An 18541-nucleotide genomic window follows, 5' to 3' on the forward strand; every position below is an offset into this window, starting at 1 on the left:
ATCCTTGTCCTTTAGCACAGTGCACCTGTGTGTCCTGCAGGGCATAAGACAAGGAGGGGTTAGCAGCTCCAGCTCCTGTCCTCATCGAAGCAGCTCATTAGAAACACGAGGCTTATGAGTCATCCTTTTTTCCCTGTGACATTGCTGTGTTTTGGCTCTTGAGCAAGCTCGTATCAGGCTTTTAGAGTGCTGTATTATGCTGTGGCCTGATGATGGATTTTCTTGACGGTTAAGCCATAGATTACCACACAGCCTGATTTTTCTTCTTATCTTTTTTAAAGGTCAAGGAAACTATTAAACATATGTGTGTGAGAGGAAGAGACTTTCTGAGTCACAATAGAAATAAATAATCTTAGTGCTCGATTATCATGACAATGACTTTAGCCTCAAAAAGGAAGTAGGACAATGCACATACAGGGCAAATTTAATAATTTAAAATTCATTTCTTTTACCTATTCATCTCAGAACATCCAGATAAGCAGGAAATTCAAGGCCTGGATATTGCAGAGTAGATTAATAAACAATGGAATTTCACACTCTTCATAAGGGGTGATTCCAAGGTTAGGTCAGATAAAATGCCAGAACTGGAGGAGGTTATGCAGACCAATGCTAAGACACGCTTACCCAGGAATCAATTCAAAGTAAGCAATAGAAAACCGCCAGCTACAATTTTTTTATTTAGCAGAAAGGCTGTAAGGAAAAGTCGCCATCATAATGAGAAAGGAGAATTGCTATAAACCTTGCAGCAAACACTCAGCTTTCTGGTATTGTTAAAATTCTGAAACAGAAAGTTGAAACCATTTTAGAGGCTACAGAGGTAGGCACTCATGCTTCAGTGCTGCAGCATTTGAGTTTGGGTGACAGTGATGCCTGAATATAACACTGATTTGGCGTACAATAGATTACCTCGGGGTATAAATTCTTTTCTATGAGGTCAGCTGTCCCCCCAAATGCCAAAAAGGCCCTGAATTTGTATTCTAGTGTGTATACTCAAATTACTTTTTTGGGGGGGTACTTGTCTTACAATTTTTGGCTGCAGTTTTTCATGGCCTAACTCTCTTTCCTTCATTTGTGGAGGCAAGTTGCTTCAAATTTCTTCTACTACTTTATTTGAACAGCAATCTTTGATTACCAAATCTCTATATCTGAGACTTGCTGATCTTACAGCAAGTGGTCAGAACGGCATGCACATTGCTTCAGAAAGTCCTTCTAGACAGGCAGGCAACTTGAAAGCAGCTCAAGGAGTCCTACTGTTGGGTAGCAGCAACAGAGAGAACAGTGTGAAGTAGTCAAGTGGACTGGAAAGTGAAAATGAGAGTTGCAGTTGACAGCAAATGGTATATTAAGAATTACTGGAGAACACGGAACAAGGATAATCTTGTGCTTTTCCATCTTCAGTCAGCTTTGGCTACTCTCAGTGAGTATTGACATTAATTCTTGCAGTTCGAAACTGGTTATGCACTTGTCAGAAAGGCAAACATCTGCCTTTGTATCAGCAGATAAATGCCTTTCCTTTGGACTGTGTCAGCAGCTCCTTCCAGGCCTAGATCAACTGCTGTGTTTAGTATTTACTCTTTTAAAGAAGATGGGACAGGCACTGTTAGTTGTTGTGAAGTTAGCTGCATGACTTTCAGTAGTGTCATTGACTAACCTCTTCCATTTGGTTGGGCTGTTACTTTATTGTATTGCATGGCTGTTTGAACCAGACACGATATTATTTATATGTTAATAACATAAATATTATGTTATCTTTTCTCTCATCTTCTTTTAAACAGAAGATGCAGGCTCCCAAATCTTCCTGCCACATCAGATAGACATGGCTGCTCAGGTGGCTTCGGGGATGGCTTACCTTGAATCTCAAAACTATATCCATCGGGATCTGGCAGCCAGGAATGTTCTTGTTGGTGAACACAGTGTTTACAAAGTGGCAGACTTCGGACTTGCAAGAGTTTTTAAGGTGGGTTGTGAGAGGGTGTTCTGGCTCTACTTTAACTCCGGGTAACAAGGTGGAGGAGGTCAACTAAAAGATGAACTGTAGCCTCTGCATTGCTGGGTTCAGGCAAAAAGCATGCCCAGGGAGACAAGGACCTCTACTGTGTTCACTTGTATCCTCTACCTGTGTTATCCCATGCAAGGTTAGAAGCTGGCCTATGCCTTTGTGTCAGTCTGAAGATGGCATCCCAGTATCTGCTTCCCACTCACCCACCAAGGAAGGAGAGTGGCAAGCAATACGTTTTGCTGCACAACCTTTGTCCACAACACTAGTGTCTGCCACATGGAGAGAGATCACAGGAATGATGGCAAGATTATATTCCTGAGCCTGTGAGGGAAGGCATAAAAAAGTGTATTGACAGCTATTCTCTCTTTGTTCACTTCCCCACTGCCTCCTTGATGCTTGCAAGTGCAGGTAGTAATCATAAAGGGACCTTATTCCTCTCTGTGGCTAACAGTGGAGTTCATAACATAAGCTCTTAGAGCTTTAAATCTGATGTGTTTCAAGTTCTTTCCCATTGCACTGTTTTTTTTTTGTCTCTAGCCCTTGAGGATGTGGAATGCCAAATAGTGCTGACCAACATCACCCTAGGAAAGAGCTGTGGTTTAGAAATGAGATTTCCTAAGTCTGAAAATGATTTTATCATAGTTGGAAAGATTTGATTTGCCATATTTTATGGATTTCAACATGTAATCCATAATTTCTGAGGTCTTATTATTGTTTTTATTGATTTATATTCTTGCACTGAGAAGAAAAATGAAGAAAAAAGCCCTCTGCTTCTTGTTTGTTTCTTTCCATTCAAGCAGCAGAAATTGAAGTTCATAACAGAGTTGGATTTATTACATACTGAAGTATAGAATAATGACTAGGCAATGGCATCAAGGGACTTGGAAAGTGCTTTTTTGCATAATTTTGATTCTTCTATTTATGCATAAGTTTAGATTACACATTTTTTAACATGAAAAATATATATTTTGAAATGAACAATGCTTACAATGGATAGTTCTCCTCTGTCCTCACTAAAGAAAGTAATAATTTACAGGTGCTGACATTTCTTGTTGAAACTGAGCTTTACTGAGACGCTCTGTCATAGAGTCATCTTGGCAGACTTTCTTAGGAGTATTCTGTCTCCTAAGCCAAAGCACTAACATGGTCACATTCAAAGATCCCAGGGTAGGTGTGAGAAATAAAATCTGTATTTCTGTATGTGTTAATTAGCATAATGAAATAATTTCTTGTTTCTAGAGATGAACAGTATGGTCAAGATGCTAGCTGTATCAGTAGGTCCGTAGACATAGATACAAAACAGTAACAACCAGTCTTTTCAGCAGTATAGGGCACGACAGATGGGAAATGTGCATTCTGTATTAAAAAAAAAAAAATCAAACAAAATCTTGTACACATTTGCCTGGATTTGCATGTGAAAAGCCTGACCAAGGTTTGGATGTGACTGATATACACTAGATTATGTGTAGGAATCAAAGACAGAATAAAGTTTAGATATCTGTGCTGTAAAACTTTAAGGATATGATTCCTCAAATTTGCAAGTAAATAATTTGTCTTTTTTTTATGTGCCTTTCATCTTCATTTTACATGAATTAATTGGATCCACTGTAAGCTAATATTTTATTTTGAATAAGTTAGAGCTTGTTCTTTAGTCCTCAAAACCTGCTTAAGTGATTGTTATCAAAGTCAATGGCCCTTCAGCACTGCAGTAAATCACAGAAGAAACATTCTGAAATTTATTAGCTCTTCCTCTTGCCTTCTGTGTTTACTAAAGATCAGACGTAGAACCATTTGGTCTCTATTGTCAGCAGGATGCTTACACTGCCACTCCTGACAGACTTGAAATCATGCATGCCAGGTCCAGAATTCACAGAAGCAGGTCATAATTAATCATGAACCACTCCAACGCTGTGGGCTCACTTGAAATGATGAATGCTTTAGAAAAGCCTCTGATGAACAGTAGCATTGCACAACTGTGAAGCCCAGTTCAACAACAGACTTCAGAAAGTGTATGCTTTAACACCATGAAAGGCAAGTGCTTGGATGAAAGATGATAAGGTTAAGCACATGCTTAGCTTAGTTGGGTGCTTAAGTGCTTTGCCTTGTTTTACCCGTGACAGGTGGAAAATGAAAACATATATGAAGCTAGGCCTGAAACAAAACTTCCAGTGAAATGGACAGCCCCAGAGGCAATCCGGTACAACAAATTCAGCATTAAGTCAGATGTCTGGTCATTTGGAATACTTCTGTTTGAAATAATCACCTATGGGAAGATGCCTTATGCTGGTAAGTGCTTTTACCTAAAAAATGATGCCTAATGTTTTCTTGCTTTAAGAATGACAACACAAAAAAATTGAGTACTTGTACTACGGGCATGTTAAAGGTTAAAACTGTAAATAAAGAAAAAAGGCTGCTCAGATGAGGTCCATTTAGTGGGTCAGACCTTCTGGCTGCCCCAGGCTACCTGGAAGCTTTCCAAAGGGTGTGATTAGCAGCCGTTTGAGCTTTCCCTGGCTGGAGCCAACCTGCACTGTGCAGGCACCTCAGCCAGCTGTCTTTTTCCCTCCAACATCAGACAAAGATGCCAGTTCTTGGAATGTGGAAAAAGGGAAGGTTTTTCTGTCTCCCACCCTGACCTCGGTGGATTTTTTTTGTTGTTGTTGTTGTTGTTTTGTTTGTTTGTTTGTTGTTTTTTTTTGAGGAGGAGAGAATTTGTTTAGGATTTGTTTTTTGTTTTTTGTTTTTTTTAATTTATTTTTTTAGGATCTCTCATAAGGAAAAAGATTATTATGCATGAAGTAGTTCTGCACAGGCAGTTCAGGAAGAAGGTGAATGAAAAATAAATCAAGTGGTTTTACTCCCTTCCCTCATATTTGACTTTTGCAGTGGAAAGCCTTAAAAAAGAGAAAGATCACAAGAATTAGGAATAAAATGCCACCAACCTTAAAAGTATGTGAGCTGCTATTATTCCTAGCACTGTGAGAAATGCTCAAGGAACTGTGCCTCCAATAACACAAGATATCAGTGAGATGATTGACTGTGACTCATTTTGTGCTGTGAGGAGAACACAAGGGAAGGACTAAAGCAAAAAAAAAGTTATGCTGCATCTGTATAGGCCTGAGGGGTGTTGTGTTCATCATACGCTACATTTCACAGGGTCCCAAACTGGTACTTCCTGTAAAAGGAAAAATTGATTTTGTTTTTGATTCCTACCCTCACCGCCTGTGAAACTGTTCTGAAAAGAGGAAAAAAAAATAAAAGGAAACAAAAGCCCAAACCCCTCAACTCTTTCTTATATAAACTATAGGTCTGGGCATATGGACACGCACACATAAATAAACTATTCAAGTATAAATTATGTGTAAGAAAGACCATAATTCTCAGTATTGTCTGAAAATATGTTCAGCATTATCCCTTTGCAAAGGCGTAGTTTACCTGTGACTTAAACAGTAAAAAATGTGCTTTTGCTATGGCTATTTGCTTACTTGATGTTACTTTCAGGAGCTTGGCCTCAGCAATTAATTAGGAGAAGAGGTATATTGATACACAGTGGGTAATGTAGAGAGGAAATACCATTTAGAGATCTAAGGAAAAGAAGAAAAAGTTACATAATTCAAGATTTAATTAAAAGAGTAAAAATTAGAAGGGAAGGACAATAGTCTTAATATAGAAATGTATAGCAAATGTAGGGGAGTGGTTTCTTCTCCGTGACTTGTAGTGACAGAGCAGGCAGGATGCCACCACATAGCTGCTCCAGAGGAAATTTAAGGGTCATATTAGGGAAAACTTTCTAAATGTGAGAAAAATTCAGAATTAGGGCAGATTTTCTTGGGATATTTTGGAGTCGCTGAGACTAGGGACATTTAGGAATAAATTAAGGAAAATAGATCTCAGAAAAATTTCAGCAAACTCATGTGGTGGAGAAAAAGCCTCCCACACAGAACAACTCATTCGCTATACCTCTCAGGTGGCTTAGTTGGGGCAAAGGGGCTGGGAGATGCTGGATGTGTTTTTAGCTGCTGGTGTGGGATCTTCCAGTGACTGCTGTGGCTTGTGGCCATTGAAGGCACCTGCTGAGGCCAGCTCTGCCCTCAGTGTGCAGGTGTACTTTTCAGTGAGGCATCCCATTGCCTTATCTCAATAACAGATACAGACATGTGGCATCACTAAGTAGACCCCCAGCAGTCTGATGAACTCCTTTCTGCTTACAGGGATGCCAGGACACCAGGTGGTCCAGATGCTGGACAAGGGGTACCGACTTCCTCAGCCAAAGACCTGCCCGGTGCCTCTCTATGAGCTGATGCTGCAGTGCTGGAGTGCAGAGGCAGGTGGGCGCCCCACCTTTGAGGCCCTCTGTGGGCAGCTTGAGTGCTACTTTGAGGCCGACTCCTCTGCCTATGCCCATGCCCAGGCTTGGTGAAATGAACCCCCAGGCAGGGACGGAAGGACAGACCCTACTAGCATGGCTGTGGAATCAGCCTGAGCCCAGATGTGGAGATTCTTAGGGAGTGCTGAGGAATTCTGGTATGTTTTCCTCCCTGTGCTGGTACTCAGACAGTTCAAATTCTTGCTGCTAGCAAGTGTTTTGTGAGACAAAGCATCAGGGACCTGGAGGGGTGGGGGCTTCTAAAAATTAAAATGTCTTCTATTTATTTTTTAAACACCAAATTGCAAGAATGAACAAATGAAATGAGTGTTGCTCGATAACCACTGTAGTGTTTTGTCATTTTTCTGTTGGAATGATTATTTGCTGCTCCTTAGATTTTTTGTTCCTACCATGTTGTTCTCATGAAGGAATGTGATGACTCTGCACAGCAGGATCTGTGCTTCCAATGACCTCTCACTGTAAAATAATATAAAAATAATAGCGTGATGGTGATGATGGCAGAATCCAGATTAATTGCCCTGCTTAGACTGTACCTGTGCTTTGCTATATCAGAAAATAAAACAGATGTTCATGGGAGAAAAGGAATTATTTTGTGCTGTGGATGCAAAGAATGATTCTTTTTAATTTGTTTACTGTTCCTCTTTCACAAGAGTAAATATTATTAGATTTAAAAGCTGCTTGTTCTTAGTATTATTAAATAATGCCATGGAACTGGTGAATTACTGTCCACTGAGGTGTAAGGATTTGTTTTGTAGTTCTTCATTTTAGGGATATTGGAGGAAAGGATATTTTAACATGAACTCAAGACTGCCTTAGCCTTCTACAGTGACACCCTTTCCCATCCTGCTGCCAAAATCACAGACCCTTTCCAACAGGACAAGACCCAGGGCAGATCTAGGTATTTTGCAGAGCAACTAGCAATCCATGGTTCCATATTCTCCAGATGAAACTTTAATAAAGGAGGTTTAAATAATAGATGGTCCATTTTATTTTGTTCCATGGGGAAATGGAGCCCAAGTGCTTCTGCTAACAGTCTTTACAGCTACAGATTTTAGAATATTTTTGCAGTTTGTCTAATTTACTACAATATTGGTTCTGCTAAAATCTGGTATCACTCTGCCAGTTTTATGTTCGCAGTTAGGTTTAGAGAACCAAGGTTTAATTATTTACTTATGATGCACAAGTTAATTATTTAACAACATAATCCAGGAATTAATAGCTGTATTGTGCTAACATAGTGTGAGCTCAGTATGAGTGGTCTACCATTTTCTTTTCATATAAAAAAAGGGTATAAATAAATGAAAAGATTCATTACTTTAAAGATTGTGTGGCTTTTATTACATCTTTTTTCATTTTCTTTTCTTTTCTTTATACTTCAAATCAATTCATCTCAGTGCCTTGCTTCTAATTTTTAATTTCCCTTTCCCCTCCTCTACTTTTGGAAGGCAGCACACCTTTTTCTTCTTTCATACACATCTCTTGCTATTTAAAACTCCTTTCCTTATTTATTGTTTTTCTATGCTTTCTATCTTACTACACTTGGAGCCTTCCTAGCGTTGCGTCTCCGTTCACCTTCATTTTCTATGCACTGTTTCTTCCTGCTAACCATCTTTATACTAATTAAATTTATAAAGCATGAGACAACAATAATTAATTATCTGTCATAGCATCCATGCAATTTTGGAAAGTAATCATCCACTCTGAAAGAAGAAGAGGTTAAATGGCTTTTCAAAACCCATCCTGATAAGAATTGGCATGAAGGGAAATGGGAGACTCCTAGCTAAAGTCGCCTGCTGTCCTCCATCCATGTTTGTTTTGAGACTCATGCTAGCTACTGGATCATGGCCCCAACCAGAGTTTTTTATGAATATCAAACCTCCATCAATCCGTGTCTCTCATCTGGCTAGGAGCTGTGTTTAACCGAGTTACAGGATGAGGTTAGCAAATCCCACAGAGCAGGTTTATGTAATAAGAACAGGAATGCTGTTATTTGGAAAGATCTCTGCCTCAAGCTTGCAATTTTGATGTTCATTCACTATTTCTAAAATGACTTTTCAGACTTAAAGCATTAAGAGTGTTGCAAATGAAAGCTGAGTTTGCCCAACTCAAAAGAACTGTTGATGAAAAAAATGCAGTTTTAAAAAGCACAGATATGTGCAGTTCATAGATGAGCTACCAGGACAAAAAGAAAGAAAGAAAAACTTACAGCAGGGGAATAACAAAGTTTTCAGAGTTCCAGATTAGACCAACTGGTCCAAGCTGCACTGTACTGGCCTCTGCCCTTGAGTAGAAGGATTTTGTAGGACTCTACTGAAGTGACATAGAATCATAGAATAGTTAGAGTTGGAAAGGACCTTAAGATCATCCAGTTCCACCCCCCCTGCCATGGGCAGGGACACCTCACAATAAACCATATCACCCAAGGCTTTGTCCAACCCGGCCTTGAACACTGCCAGGGATGAAGCATTCAGACCTCCCTGGGCAACCCATTCCAGTTGCCTCCCCACCCTTACAGTAAAGAATTTCCTCCTTATATCCAATCTAAACAGGCCCCCTTCAGACACTGGAAGACTGCTATGAGGTCTCCACACAGCCTTCTCTTCTCCAGGCTGAACAACCTCAACTTCCTCAGCCTGTCTTCATGCAGGAGGTGCTCCAGTCCCCTGATCATCCTCATGGCCCTCCTCTGGACTTGTTCCAACAGTTCCATGTCCCTTTTGTGCTGAGGACACCAGAACTGCACACAATACTCCAAGTGAGGTCTCACAAGAGCAGAGTAGAGGGGCAGGATCACCTCCTTCGACCTGCTGGTCACGCTCCTTTTGATGCAGCCCAGGATACGGTTGGCTTTCTGGGCTGCAAGCGCACACTGAAGCTGGCTCATGTTCATTTTCTCACTGACCAACACCCCCAAGTCCTTCTCCGCAGGGCTGCTCTGAATCTCTTCTCTGCCCACCCTGTAGCTGTGCCTGGGATTGCTCCGACTCAGGTGTAGGACCTTGCACTTGGCATGGTTAAACTTCATGAGGTTGGCATCAGCCCACCTCACAAGCGTGTCAAGGTCCCTCTGGATGGCATTCCTTCCCTCCAGCGTATCAACCTAACCACACAGCTTGGTGTCATCGGCAAACTTGCTGAGGGCGCACTCAATCCCACTGTCCATGTCACCGACAAAGACGTTAAACAAGACCGGTCCCAACACCGATCCCTGAGGGACACCACTCGTTACTGGTTTCCAGCCGGACATTGAGCCATTGACCACAACTCTTTGCGTGTGGCCATCCAGCCAGTTCTTTATCCACCGAGTGGTCCATCCATCAAATTGATGTCTTTCCAATTTAGAGACAAGGATGTCATGCGGGACAGTGTAGAACACTTTACACAAGTCCAGGTAGATGACATCAACTGCTCTACCCAGTCCATCAGTTCTGTAGCCCTGTCACAGAAGGCCACCAAATTGGTCAGGCAGGATTTCCTCTTAGTGAAGCCATGCTGGCTGTCACCAAGCACCTTGTTGCTTTTTTTTTTGTTGCTTTCCAGGAGAATCTGCTCCAAGATTTTGCCAGGCACAGAGGTGAGACTGACTGGTCTGTAATTCCCTGGGTCATACATTTTCCCCTTCCTGAAAATGGGGGTTATATTTCCCTTTTTGTAGTCATCAATCTCTAATTCTGAATAAAGCACACCTGTACGGTAACTATCCTCTTAAACCAATACATAGGGAATAGAAGGTCTGTTCATCCGGGTAAGCTGAATACCTTGTATTTGTAATTTCTCCTATAGCCAAAAGAGAGAGAGAGAGGCTCCTTGAAATGGTGAGTCACCACCAAAAAATGGGTTTCTCCTCTAAAACACCCCTAGCAGGCTTCATTCTGTTTGCTACTATGAAGTTATCTAGGAGAGATGGGACTCTTTGCTGAGGGGTGTGTGTAATAACCCCATTTTACAAACTGAAATTAGCCAAGCTACCTCTACCAAGCGTGGCCTCATGAACCACCTTTAGCTGAGAGGAGCAGAGCCTGCCAGTGAGCTGCATCCTGCTGAGCTGTGTGTGGAGCAGGCACCTGCATGTGATGACCTCCAGATAATACAGCCTGGCATGCTGGGCTCCTGTTGAGATCCTGTGGCTTCTTTTTCTGGCTTAAAACCATGCACTTGCACTTGCTGCCTTATTTTGCCTGTCTGTAAACTGCTGTTATACCAGTGAAACGATATATACTCTAACATGAGCTCTAATTTTGCATCTCTTTTTCCCTGGTCTGGCAGGGGAACAAAGAGAAAAAGTCAGCAATACAATGGAATTAGCAAAGCTCTGGAAATAGAGAGCAATGTGGAAACTTATCAGTTGTTTTCAGCTCTTTCCATATTTTTGCAGTCAAATGGCTCCATTGCTGAAAAAGTCTGTAGGAAGAATGTGGCAAAGGGTTATAAAACTTTGCAGATTTCAATTTGCTTACAAGCGATGCAGCAAGCAAAACCATACCTTTCCAAGTCCAATTTCATTTTATAATAATTTTATTTATATGACAGATAACAATTATAGTCAGAAGTCTTTGCTATGACTTGATTTAAATTAAGCATCAAGGTTATCGTTTCGAGTTATAGTGCACAGTGAGATGAGTTTAACTTATTCTGTTCTTGAGGTCTTTTATGTTCAAGGTTCTGCTAGAGATATCTATTGCACTTGTTTTTACCTGATCGATCATAGAGGGAAAATAATGGACTCACTTATGAGAAACAGTAATAGATTTTTTTTGAACTGACATAAATTTCTATGTTTAGATAGAATAAAAGGATCAGAAGCGATAAGTTGAATTTTCTACAATAGACAAGTCCTTGTGAAATTCACTTCACATAAATTGCACTGAGATGTCTTTTGTGTAATGTTTTATTTATGTAATTCAGTTATTTTTTGAGAACTAAATCATTTTATATGGTCCTTCAAAAGATAACTTAAAAATGTCCAACCAGAAAGAAAGAACCTTTATTTTTCCTGAACTCTCCATTCTTCAGAAAGTTATGGAGCAATGCAATTGAGCTGTGTTAGGGAGTCCCTAGTGTTTATTTTTGACTTCTATTGGAGAACCTTTGCTTACCTAATCTGCATTCAAGAACATATGCACGGATACTAAACATGTGATAGGGCAACAGGGAACCTTCTATTACTTGTACTGTTTTCTTTCTTTTCTCCATTGTATTTGGTACTTGCCCTCTGAATGACTTCAGCAGCAATTTTCTTTGTATAGATTTGTAACTTACAGTACACAAGAACTAGCACAATGCATTATTTTATTGTGGTTCAGACTCAATAAACTATCAGTGTACAGAAATGGAGCACACAACTCATTCATGTGATCACTCCTTATGCTCTCCTATGTGCTTCTGTTTCATTCCTTTACAAAGTGCTGTAGAATCATGTCCACACAATGCTCCCATGGTTATGTTGTCTTGCTGGTCAGCTATTTGTAGTATGTGGATCTTGGAGCAGATAAAAATGCTGCATATAAGAGCTGTGCCACTGTGCTCAGAGAGACACAGATGTGTGATGCATTTTTATGGAAATCTGTGTGGCTTCCATTCTGTTCCAACAACATATGGGCCAGATGTGTTCTCCAGTGTGTGACAGATCCCTGCCTTAGCCAGCTGCTGCAAAAGTGTGCCTGGAAGAACTCTGCATATGCTCAAACAAAATGCTGAACTGGGACCTATGAAAGACTTCATTCTATCCATGACTGCTGCTAGCAGGTCCATGCAATTTATTTGTTCAGTCTCAGGCTTCTCAGGAATGACTAATACAAAAGAAAAAAATCAATGACATTTATAAGCAAGCTGGGGAAATCACTGAAAAGTACTTTGGCATTTTAATCTTCACAGCTACATTGTGCTGAAGAATTCAGTCCTTCCTTATTTTGATATAAAGAAAATGAAAATGTACTTTTCAAGCATTCAGTATTCTAGAGATGTGTTTTAGCTAATTTCTGGATCTACATATCACTAGAAATGAAAAACTTGATGGAAAACTACCTTGGTTCCCACCACTATTTTTAATAAAATGAATTCTGCAAAAATTAAACAGATATGTGAGAAGACAGGTATGCAACAACTTCATCCTTTCTTCCTCTTCTCCCCAGTTCTTTACCGGTGTTATTACAGTAAGATTAGAATTTCCACAGAATAAAAAGACTTTTTAGTTATGTTGAGGAATAAGAATTTTTTTCTGTTCTTTTTCTGAAATAAAAAAAGTTGAGCCTTGAAGATTATAAGCTTATTGTGCTATTTACCTTATTAAAGAAAAGCATATTGCACTGCATTGTTTTCTCTAATTTCTTTGAGATAAATATCTAAGTATATTGACTGGACTTCTGTGTTTATATATACTAGAGAATTCAAATGTATATACAGCATCATACAGTTTATTTTCTCTCTCTCTGCGGCTGCAGTTATATTCCTGCTTAGAAGATTATCTAATAATGTTAAGGTTTTTCTTGTTGGTCATGATGGTTTTTAGCATTGTTTTTTCTCTCATTTTTTCTTTCAGTTCTTAATATTTTAGAAAATTTACTTGGCTGTTTTTATACTTAGTTTATTTACATTTGCAATCAGCAAAACCTGCTTGTATTCCAAAGTGCTCCATTACTCTGCCAAACATTTAAAATTACCAAAAATAGAACACAGTGTCTCCAGTGTTCTTTTTTTGATGAGGGAGTTTCTTAGAAATAAATACTTGTCCAATTTGTGGCATCACCAGCATCTCAGTTCCACATCCCTATTAGAAGCCAGAAGAACGAAAAATGAGTTTACATGTTCCTCTAGAGCTCCTTGAGTCTGGGTTACTCACTTTGCACCAAAATAAAAGTTTCAAAAATGAATATCTCCGTTCTTTTTATCTCACCTTTTGGATGTAGGCACCAGTTCTGCAAAGTCAGAAATGTCACCTGAGCCTACATTCTTATCACAACACTTCAGTAATAACTATCTCTCTTCTTCCAGTTTCACCATCAGCATTGTGTGTATCCTTACTTAGCAAGCTGGCTCTCATCCATACTTATCCCTGCCAGATAACAAATCTGTTATAGAAAGAAAGACATACAGTAACAAATCAGAAGCCCACAGGTCTTCTCTGATTTATTTAACCGTTGCTCTGCCACACACACCCACATACATTAAATTAAGGTAATAAGATTCTGTCAAAGCTGACCTTTAGAGTTAATGAGAAATGACTTAAAGATCTTTGTGACTCCTCAACTATCAATGAATAATATCACTGTAGTCAGATTAATAAGGTTCTGGATTTTGAAAGAAATGAGGTATGAGAGCTGTTACATCACAAACTTCACAGCCACCTTCCCTAAAAGAGAAACACAGGCCTATTTCTGTAGGAAGGAGTAGTGGGAAGAGAAATTCATTGATGGCAGGGCAACAGAGATTGTGATGATTCCCTAAATTCCTAGACTCTCAATATTGATCTGGCACGTTGCTGTGAGACTAGAATTAGAAAATGGACTAGACTTTTAGTAGAAGAATCATTGACACAGGTCATGACTACAGTCTAATAAAATGTTACCAAAGTATAAATCTGCAACCGTGGTTTGGTTGGAGGGCAGGCTGGTATGCTCTTTTTCTACCTGTACAGTTACTACATGAGGGTCTGACTCCCAGGCAATCTACCTCAAAAAACAAACACACATCGGAGACCAAAACTGAGAGGAAATGTCATCACTGTCCATTGTCTTTAAGGAAAACTCTGCCTTTAGTTACAATCCTGTAAAGCAAACACTGGTGACAAGTATTTGTGCTCTGTGGATGTGTGTAGGATTGCCCCAGCCACTTTCAGACTGTCCAGCTGGGATTGCTGCTGTCATCTGACTATGGCTCTTTGAAAATAGCAGCTCCTAATGGAGATCTTTTCTGACTGGATGTGGATGAGACCTCTGATTTCTGAAAAAAACACTGGTACGTGCTGGAGCTCGCACACAGCCAAGACAATGCTCTTGCCTTTGAAATTCTGGAGGCAAAGGCTTTGTTTTGGCAAGTGTTTATACCCTGCTCAGCTTCTTTCCCATGATCTTTGAGAGAGTTTAGAAGACTTCAAGTTGCCCTAGCAGAAGACCCACTCCTACTGCCAGTGACTTTCTATATTAGCAGAAGTAGATTAAGGACTTAGGTTAACATGATTTTTCAGAAGAGTATAACTACATGAGGAAGGAAGCAGAGAATTCAGGGAAATTAATTGGGGTTTTGATCAGTTATCCATTTCCATCTTCAGATTTGTATGGATGTTAAATTTTACCCTTTTCATTTTGTAGCTTTTTCAGCTTTTTTTGTCTCACCGGAAAACCTAATCCTAACCAAGGCCATTACTAATGTCTAGAACATTCTAGTTTATTTTAATTTAGCTTGAGAAGTGTAACATTTTAGTGTCAAACTGACTGCGTCAGCTGAAAGTTGGAAACATTCCTTTGCCAAGCTCACAGCATGTAGCTCTGTCTCTGTATAGCCCAGTAATGCCACAGATTACTGTGTAGGGTCAGCAGCAGGATGAAGTATCTTCAGGGTGATCCAATAGCTCCCCCCATCCTGGCACAACAGTGGTAGGTAGTCATGTTACTGAATGTCTGACTCCAGAAACCACTTACCCCCTCCACTTAAGAAGCATGCAAGAAGATTCCTCTAATCAATTGTCACGCTAATAAAGGAAGTGCGTTTGCTAATCCTTGCCTTATACAATGATAAGATAGTTCACTATACTTGTGTTTTCTGGAGGCCTGATGAGTGCATATCATACCCTCTTAGAGGTCCCAAAGCTCTAACATAATTTTATGAACTTTTTTTTTGCTCTTCAGATAAGAGATGTGGCTCCAGCAATCAATTATCATGTGAAATGATTCTTAAAGACAGAGATAAAGCATACAGAGTATTAGAGAATAACCATAATTTATTTCTTTAATTCTTCATATAACTAAATTATGAGTTATAATAACACATTGCACAAGATTTATTTAGGATGAGTTTTTGAACTTTATTGCAGGAAACATGCTTACAGTTATAAATTGTTTATTACATTGGCCTTTCTTTACCATGAGCTGTGGAATAACTGTATGCTCAACAGTGAATTCTTAATGTACTTTACAGCAATATAATTTAAATATAGTGCAACTGTCAAATATTGATTTGGAGTTAACTTACGACTGATATCTAAATCATAATGGTGCTGCTTCTTAAGGCTAAAAACACCTGACCCCTTACTTTATTATATTTTACATTTTATGACCAAAATTAAAATTTACAGTTGCATACTCTCAACATGAATATATTTCTGTGGCAGTTAAGAAACCTTCTGGTATTTCAAAGTACGCCAGTCTCTGTAGTGAGAGCAGCAATGTGTCATTCATGGCATCTATCTCCCCACTTTGAACCAGGATCTTTGGCTCAGAGCAGAGCTGGGGGGCAGACCCACATCTCTGGGAACCTCACATCTTACATTAACCACTTGGTTTCTATCTTAATGAGTAGAAAGCTATGAAATAATAATATAGCTCAAGTTTTCATACATGTATTTAGAAATGTAACCTAGAAATACATTCCTTCAGAGGAGTCGGCGATAAACCAAGATCAGATGACCTGTCCTCTGCACATGCTGATGATAGCCTTGCAGAAATGCCTGGAAGAAGCAGGACGTTGCTACAAACTAGGGCATTTGCACCAGAGGTTGCAGACTGGGGGTTAAGGGAACAGCCAAGGACAAACAGCCCTGGCTGGGAGAGCACCTTCAGCACAGACTTTGCATCAGGCAGCAAGCTGACACAGTACACGGCTGGGTGGCAGGTCTGCCATCTCTCCCTGGAGGGAGGCTTTTTAAGGAGGCCTGGTAGCTGGAGGAGGGTACAGTTGTCCTCTGGCTGCTGCCAGGGGGGTTTCAGCCTGAGCCCCACTCCTGGGCGTCCCCTGCCCTTTTCTGTTTCTCTGTGTTTCAGCTTAAAGAAGGGGCACTGCAGCAGTCCTGCAGCCTTTGCAGGATATATTTCTTAATTTATTTGGGGGGGGGGAGTGGTGGTAGTAATGTTTTTTGTATGTGTGTGGTTTTGTTCTGCTTTGCTTTGCTTTGCCTTGCTTTGCTTTAAAATTTGCCTCAGCAAAGATGTAAATGGTTTAAGTTATGAAACAGCCTGGGAGGCATTGTAAAGGCTTGGGTGGAGACCCCTGCATGGTCAAACTCCCTACTTACCTCATATTTCACTAAAAGATCTTTCAGTTACTATGCCAAACACAGTACTGACAAGCAGGTGTTTGCTCAACCTGATTTTACCTGCTGTGATCCTTGTAGGTGTTATCAGAATGCCCTGCTAGTCTTAAACTTAAAATCAACCTTTAACATTTCTGACTGAAGAATTTCCTTTTCTGTCTTTCCAGACAGGGGAAAATGATGGAGGACAAACCCTGAATGCAGAGGCAGATACTTGCTAGAGTATTTGATTCCTCCTCCCTCTCCTTCATGGAAGCTTACTGAAGTCCAGGAAAAAAGTAGAGCAGAAACACACTGGTATAAATTATTCAAGGACACTGCTGCTTCTAAGAAGGAGCCAGGAGAAGTCTCCCTATAAAACATTAACATGACATTTTTGAATTGTGACAGGGGGATTGGGAGAAGAAAGCTTAAGAATGAGCAGAGGACTGTTCTAAGAAAGCAGAGTCTTTTTTTTTTTGCAACTGCAAACAAACCTGCTTTATCACTGAGTTGCATGCTGGCTTCCAGTGATTATGGGTTGGGGGAAAAGGAGATGGGGTGGAGGAGGGGATATTAAAATCTTAGAAAGTCTTCACAATAGGTTACAAAAGATCTGTTCAGTGCTGCTATGGGAAATCAGAAAGAGGGTCAAAGTCAGATTCCCGTTGGGTTTCTCTTCTATTCCACTCCTTTGGCTAAAACTGGGAGGGGTGATACACTTGCCCTGCTTAAAATGTTGAAAACCCCTTTTGCTTCTGATTGACAATTTGGGATCTGCCTGATTTCCCTGGAGACTCCAAAGTACAAAAGGTGCAGTGAACGTATAATTTTTATTTAACTCAGTAGATAGTAACAATATAATGATGCCAAATTCACTCCTCTGATAGAGCATTTTTTTTTCAATTGGGAAGCCCTACGGCAATGTCAGATGCCCTCTATTTAATGACATCCCTGTATCTTAGAACTAAAATACTATTTTAGACAGACTGAAGATAGGTTTCTAGGTGAATAAAATATCTCCCACGACTAGAGGCAGTGAACAATGTCTTATATTGAATGGAGCAACTACGTAGCATTTATGAATTTGTCACTGTATTTTTTGGCTTTGTACCTATAGTTCAAATCCTTGAGTCCTATGATTTAGCCCTATGGCCTTTCCCTTTTTCCCCATAGGTGATTCAAGCTTTCTTTTCCTAATGCATGGTTTTCTGCAAAAGCAATGTCTGCTACCTATATAGAAGCTAGGGATACAAGTGATGCTCACAAAAGGCTAGCCTACAGAAGTAGATCTCCTTCTCTTTTTCTTTCTATATATAATTTGTATATAGTACTATTTCGCTTCCCAGCTGAATTTCTTTCTTTACTGTTTTTGTCCATCTTGGGTTGATATTTTTGCTCCTCTCTGTCCTGCAGTGTATGATTTTATCTACTCACTGGTCCTTTTCCCCTGGATATAAAATGCCAATAATATTTGAGTAAAATTTTTAACAGATGAATACATTTGAAAGGGTACAAATTGATCCTGCCCACTTGCCCATGCAACATAGGGAAATAACGCCATTTCATAATTAACGAAAGGTGAGAATCAGAACTATGACTGAGTTTTCATCAGATAGAGGCCCCTAACACAGAAATATCTTGTGTGGTGTAGATTTGTTTCAGCTTCCTCTTGTTGTTTAATGCATGGCAGAAATGTCTGAGTTAATGCTTTAAAAACATCCTGAAAAAGGAGACTGAATTCCAGGCCTTCTCACTGTACAGAGGGGTAAATTTGGGGAACTGAATGTTCTTCCTGAGAACAGCAATCAAGCTTTCCCCTGCAGGCCAGGTCCCCATTCCCACTTAGGCAGGCTCATCATCTTCTGTAAAAGCAAACATCTTTGTTTGGGGGCATAGGGTTATTAATTCAAAGGAAACTAAGGGCTGTATA

The 18541-nt window shown here is 39.9% G+C and overlaps 1 protein-coding gene across 1 annotated transcript in view; it reads left to right on the forward strand.

Annotated features, from left to right (window-relative positions):
* The window catches only part of FRK (fyn related Src family tyrosine kinase), a 55026-nt gene extending 47319 nt beyond the window's left edge, over positions 1–7707 (forward strand). Inside the window, exons 6-8 of the mRNA XM_062632474.1 lie at positions 1776–1957; positions 4120–4285; positions 6211–7707. Of these exons, the coding sequence (XP_062488458.1) occupies positions 1776–1957; positions 4120–4285; positions 6211–6419 (557 nt within the window). The 3' untranslated portion in view covers positions 6420–7707. The remainder of the gene's footprint in view (positions 1–1775; positions 1958–4119; positions 4286–6210) is intronic.
* The last annotated feature ends 10834 nt before the right edge of the window (positions 7708–18541 follow it).

The sequence above is a fragment of the Pezoporus occidentalis genome, unplaced genomic scaffold (genome assembly GCF_034315485.1).
Source record: "Pezoporus occidentalis ecotype Australia unplaced genomic scaffold, CSIRO_AGI_Poc_V1 ctg39, whole genome shotgun sequence".
In the NCBI taxonomy this organism is placed as follows: Eukaryota; Metazoa; Chordata; class Aves; order Psittaciformes; family Psittacidae; genus Pezoporus; species Pezoporus occidentalis.